Source organism: Vanacampus margaritifer, chromosome 5 (genome assembly GCF_051991255.1).
Source record: "Vanacampus margaritifer isolate UIUO_Vmar chromosome 5, RoL_Vmar_1.0, whole genome shotgun sequence".
Taxonomy (NCBI): Eukaryota; Metazoa; Chordata; class Actinopteri; order Syngnathiformes; family Syngnathidae; genus Vanacampus; species Vanacampus margaritifer.
In genome coordinates, this window is record NC_135436.1 from 11210360 (window position 1) to 11214840 (window position 4481).

Genomic DNA, 4481 nt, shown 5'->3' on the forward strand with positions numbered 1-4481 from the left:
GAGACACTTGCAAAAATGTATGCATGCTAGTATGTGTTGCACTAAGCTATTATTCAACTGAGTGGGAAAAGTGGAGGCGGAACTCTCGTGTGCACAAATCATGAGGCACTACGTCGTTCAGTGCGCGAGCGCAGCCTGAGTGTGGACGTGGGGGGAAAACGAGGAAAGGGTTGGGCTTACGAGTCACATCTCACAACTTGAGTTGCGCCTTGGTCATAAATCTATTTGGTGGGGGGGGAAAGAGCGAAGAAGGTCCTCATGTACGGCCACCTACCGAGCAGCCAACGAAAGACTTCTCCGTGCGTCCGTTGCTGCTGTGTCCGCTCATCACCACGGAAGCATCTGGAGACAAGCACGTTGGTTTTTGTGCTTTTGGACTGGACCGGTTTGGTTTCACTAGGAAATGATGGCCACTTACCAAAACCCGGACGATGACGCAATGGCGCTGATGATCCATGATAGCAACAGCACGAAGGAGAAAGAGCGACCCAAAGAGGAGCCGGTCCAGGAAAAAGTCGCGGAAAAGCCGGACCCGTCTCAGAAGCCTCCGTACTCCTATGTGGCCCTCATCGCGATGGCCATCCGGGAGAGCTCCGAGAAGCGTCTCACCCTGTCTGGTATTTACCAGTACATCATCAGCAAGTTTCCATTCTATGAGAAAAACAAGAAGGGCTGGCAGAACAGCATCCGGCACAACCTAAGTCTCAATGAGTGCTTCATCAAGGTCCCGCGGGAGGGCGGCGGGGAACGGAAGGGCAACTACTGGACTCTTGACCCGGCTTGTGAGGACATGTTCGAGAAGGGCAACTACCGGAGACGCCGCCGAATGAAGCGACCGTTCAGGCCGCCGCCCACGCACTTCCAGCCCGGGAAGTCCTTGTTCGGAGGGGATGGTTACGGCTACCTGTCCCCACCCAAGTACCTGCAGTCCAGCTTCATGAATAACTCGTGGTCGCTGGGCCAGCCGCCCACCCCGATGCCCTACACTTCCTGTCAGATGACCAGCGGCAACGTGAGCCCGGTCAAGGCTCTGTCCGCCACCGCCTCCTACAACCCATACTCGCGAGTGCAGGGCATGGCGCTCCCCGCTATGGTGAACTCTTACAACGGCATGAGCCACCATCACCATCCGGCACACTCCCACCACTCTCAGCAGCTGAGCCCGGCCACCGCCGCGCCGCCCCCGGTCTCGTCCGGCAACGGAGCCGGGCTTCAGTTCGCTTGCTCCCGCCAGCCCACGGAGCTGTCCATGATGCACTGCTCTTACTGGGAACACGAGAGCAAACACTCCTTGCACGCGAGGATTGATATTTAAATGTGACCCGTGTACAAAAAAAAGAACTCTTCGGAGAGATGCCTTGTTGTCGTTTCCTGTGATTTTGTTTTTTTGTTTTTTTGTTTTTTGGACACAGCCAAAGGAGGTGCCGATGTTGTGAAACCGGATTCCGACTGCGTGTAAACGGGGTCACCAGGGCGCATCAGGTAGCGCAACATTTACAACTGGACTGCCTGTGTATGACTTTGTTGTGTCGAACTCATTCTTTATTTCCACCGAAAAATGATTGTGGAACTGTGACAATGCGTACTTCTCAACTTTACGCACGGCTTGACCAAAAATCCAAGTTGTAGTAGAGAATTGAATCTCAACGTCAGCCTTTTAAAAACTTTGACTGAGCCGGGCTGTCATGGTTGTAAATCTTTTGTTAAAAATGATTCAGCGTCATTAAGACAATTCAGGGTGTTCCATGTTTTCTGTTGTTCTCCCCGCATTAATTTCCCCAAAACATGAAATATAGGCCAGGACCAGGTTTTCCATTATCTTTTTTTTAATAAACATGATACTGTATATTGTTTCATTCATCTTGGGGCCATGTTGAATTTTAATTAGCACTTTTCCATCACTTTTCTAGATTTGTGAATTTCTTAATAAACATGTATTTGATAAAATACTTCAGTGTTCGTGAAGCAATCTCTTTTAAACATTAAGCAATGGCAAAAGTCGTTTAATTGGAGGACATGTTGGAAAATAACTTTTACAAATGCAAGAACATTAAAAAATAATGATAATAAAACACTTGAACTTTACACGATCTGCGCAAAATGAATCAAACGTATTATTTTAATTTACCTATATAAACTAATAATATAACCAGATTCCTTATTTTTAACTTAAGCTTTTCATGCATAATAAACATATCACAATTCACAATTACACAAAACAATTTTTCAAAATTAAAAAAAAAAGTTACTGTTTTAATAAGGCTGGGGAAAATTGCATGATCTTTATTTTGTCTCCTGAGAAAAAATTAAAATAAAATAAAGGGAAAACGATATTAGCTTATACTTCACATTTTTGGCAAATTTAAGACAAAATATAGGCAATTAAAAATAAGACACAGTACCTGTACATATTTTCAACCTTTTTAATTTCAGTAATACAAATGACAATCACATTGACGACGAGAAAACCACAAAGAAACATGCAGGAAATATAAAGCCGCACAAACAAAAAGTAGTAATTTATTTAATCGCAAGCTCTCTGCATGTGTGCTTGCAACTATTGGAGTAAAGGCGACATTTTGTGTCCTCTGGGTGTTTTTATGTGTGACAGAGTTAAATAAGCCAGAGGAACGCGGCTGTGTTGTGACAGCAGCAGAACAAACTGATATATTGTGCTACAACTTCAAACACAATGACGTGATCATATTTCAATAATAAGAATGGCACGTTTGCTGTTTGAGTTGAACTTTTTTGGGGGAGGGGGTAGGGGGGGGCGTCACAATAAAGTTCAAGAAGCAAATTAGTGTACACCCTTGGAAGAAAGTGATAGGTGTAGTCTATTATTTTCTGTTATATGCAGTTCAATATTAACGAAGTTATGGTCTCACCCTTCTGAGATCACATGAATTGGCGCCCATGTTCAAAGTGAAACTCAGAAGTGTTTTCATTCTGAGGCGCAGACACACACTCACATTCATTTTCTCCCTGCGACTGTCCAACACACTTTTCATCCAAGTGCAACATCAATACACACACAGACTCCCGTGTGTCTGCTCCAAGGGGAATCTTTATTAAATCTACGGTGCATGCAGGAATAACAGTGTTTCCTGTGACGTGCATTTGCTGTGTTTTTTCTGAAGTTACCATATTAATTTGACCCGTCATTGCATAATTTCTTAAGGCAAATCCCATTTAAGTGTCAGAAAATAAGGAAATCAATGGTAACTTTATAGCATGAAAAATGCACGTCAAAAAAAAACACTTTAAATAGAAACAACAACGAGATCTACATTTGATTTTACCACACAATTTTATTTTCGAAAAGCTACGTTTTATTGTTATTTTTTACTCTCCGTGGTCTTTTAGCTTTCTTTTTTATATATATATAGATTGGTTGTTGTATACGCACAATTATGATTATTTCCCAGTGATCTCCAGGAACCATCTCTCAAAAATTGAATGCTACAGAGCAGCTTCACTTTGTCGCCTACATCGTGCATCAAACTATTTATAAATGGAAATATAACTAGCAGCAACACTTGTGCATCCATGTACGCAAGAGGAGCATGTAACAGTTCTCTGCTTCCTCGCATTTATGTTTTATAAACAAGCAGGAGATAAGGGCGCGTTTGAATGACAAATGTATTCCAAACACCCCTCTTAGAACAACAAATACAAGTGTTTAAAAGTCTGTTTAAGCCTGTGTGCAACGTGCAATTACATAAACTATCAGGCAGCGACGGGTAGGATGGTCCACAAATGATATTAAAGGATAATTATTCATTTGATATGAATATGTCTAGTCATTAAATTAGTGCGACATTTTAGTAGTAGTATATTGAATTTTGCCTGCATAAAACACAATGTTTGATTTTAATTAGCATTTTACAAAAAAAAAAAGTTTTTCTTTTTTTTTTAAGGTTTGGCCAACGAGTTTAAAATGGTTCGTTCTCACACAAAGTTCCGCGCCTCAAAAGAATAAAAGAGACCAAATGTATACTCGCGTGTATGAAATGATTACGAACGTGTGTATGAACCGTTGTGCATGGCAGGTGTGCATGGTGCATGTGCGCACAGAGGTTGACAGTTCACCCGGGAGGTCTGGAACAATGGGCCTGCATACAGGATGTCTCAGGGGCTCGGGGAGATAAGGCCAGTCGAGGTTCACGCATGGCTCCAACACAGGCCTCGATTTGGTCCTGCCCCCAGACGTCCTATAGGCTCTATGTGACATTGTTCATGAATTAACTTTATTCTATAGGCTACAATAGATATTCCAAGATTAGCGCACAAATCAACCAAAAACACTAACACATACCCTAAAAACAGATTGGTCAAATTGACCAAAAAAAGGTTACATTTGACCAATCTAGCTGGTAGTGTCTGACAGATCCTTTGGTTAAAACAACCACTCTATAATGATAGGTGTTTTCAACCAATATATATTGGCGATTGAGCCAACCGATACAAATGAGTGATTC

At 42.5% G+C, this 4481-nt stretch overlaps 1 protein-coding gene across 1 annotated transcript; it reads left to right on the forward strand.

The window, feature by feature from the left end:
* Positions 1-224: 224 nt before the first annotated feature.
* On the forward strand, positions 225-2085 carry foxl2a (forkhead box L2a). The gene has a single exon (XM_077566878.1). It carries the CDS (start codon positions 404-406, stop codon positions 1313-1315), a length of 912 nt encoding a protein of 303 aa, XP_077423004.1. The 5' UTR covers positions 225-403; the 3' UTR covers positions 1316-2085.
* Positions 2086-4481: the final 2396 nt, after the last annotated feature.

Bases quoted from the DNA above. Each gene is read 5' to 3' on its own strand.
- foxl2a (XM_077566878.1), top strand. From the start codon at position 404: ATGATGGCCACTTACCAAAACCCGGACGATGACGCAATGGCGCTGATG.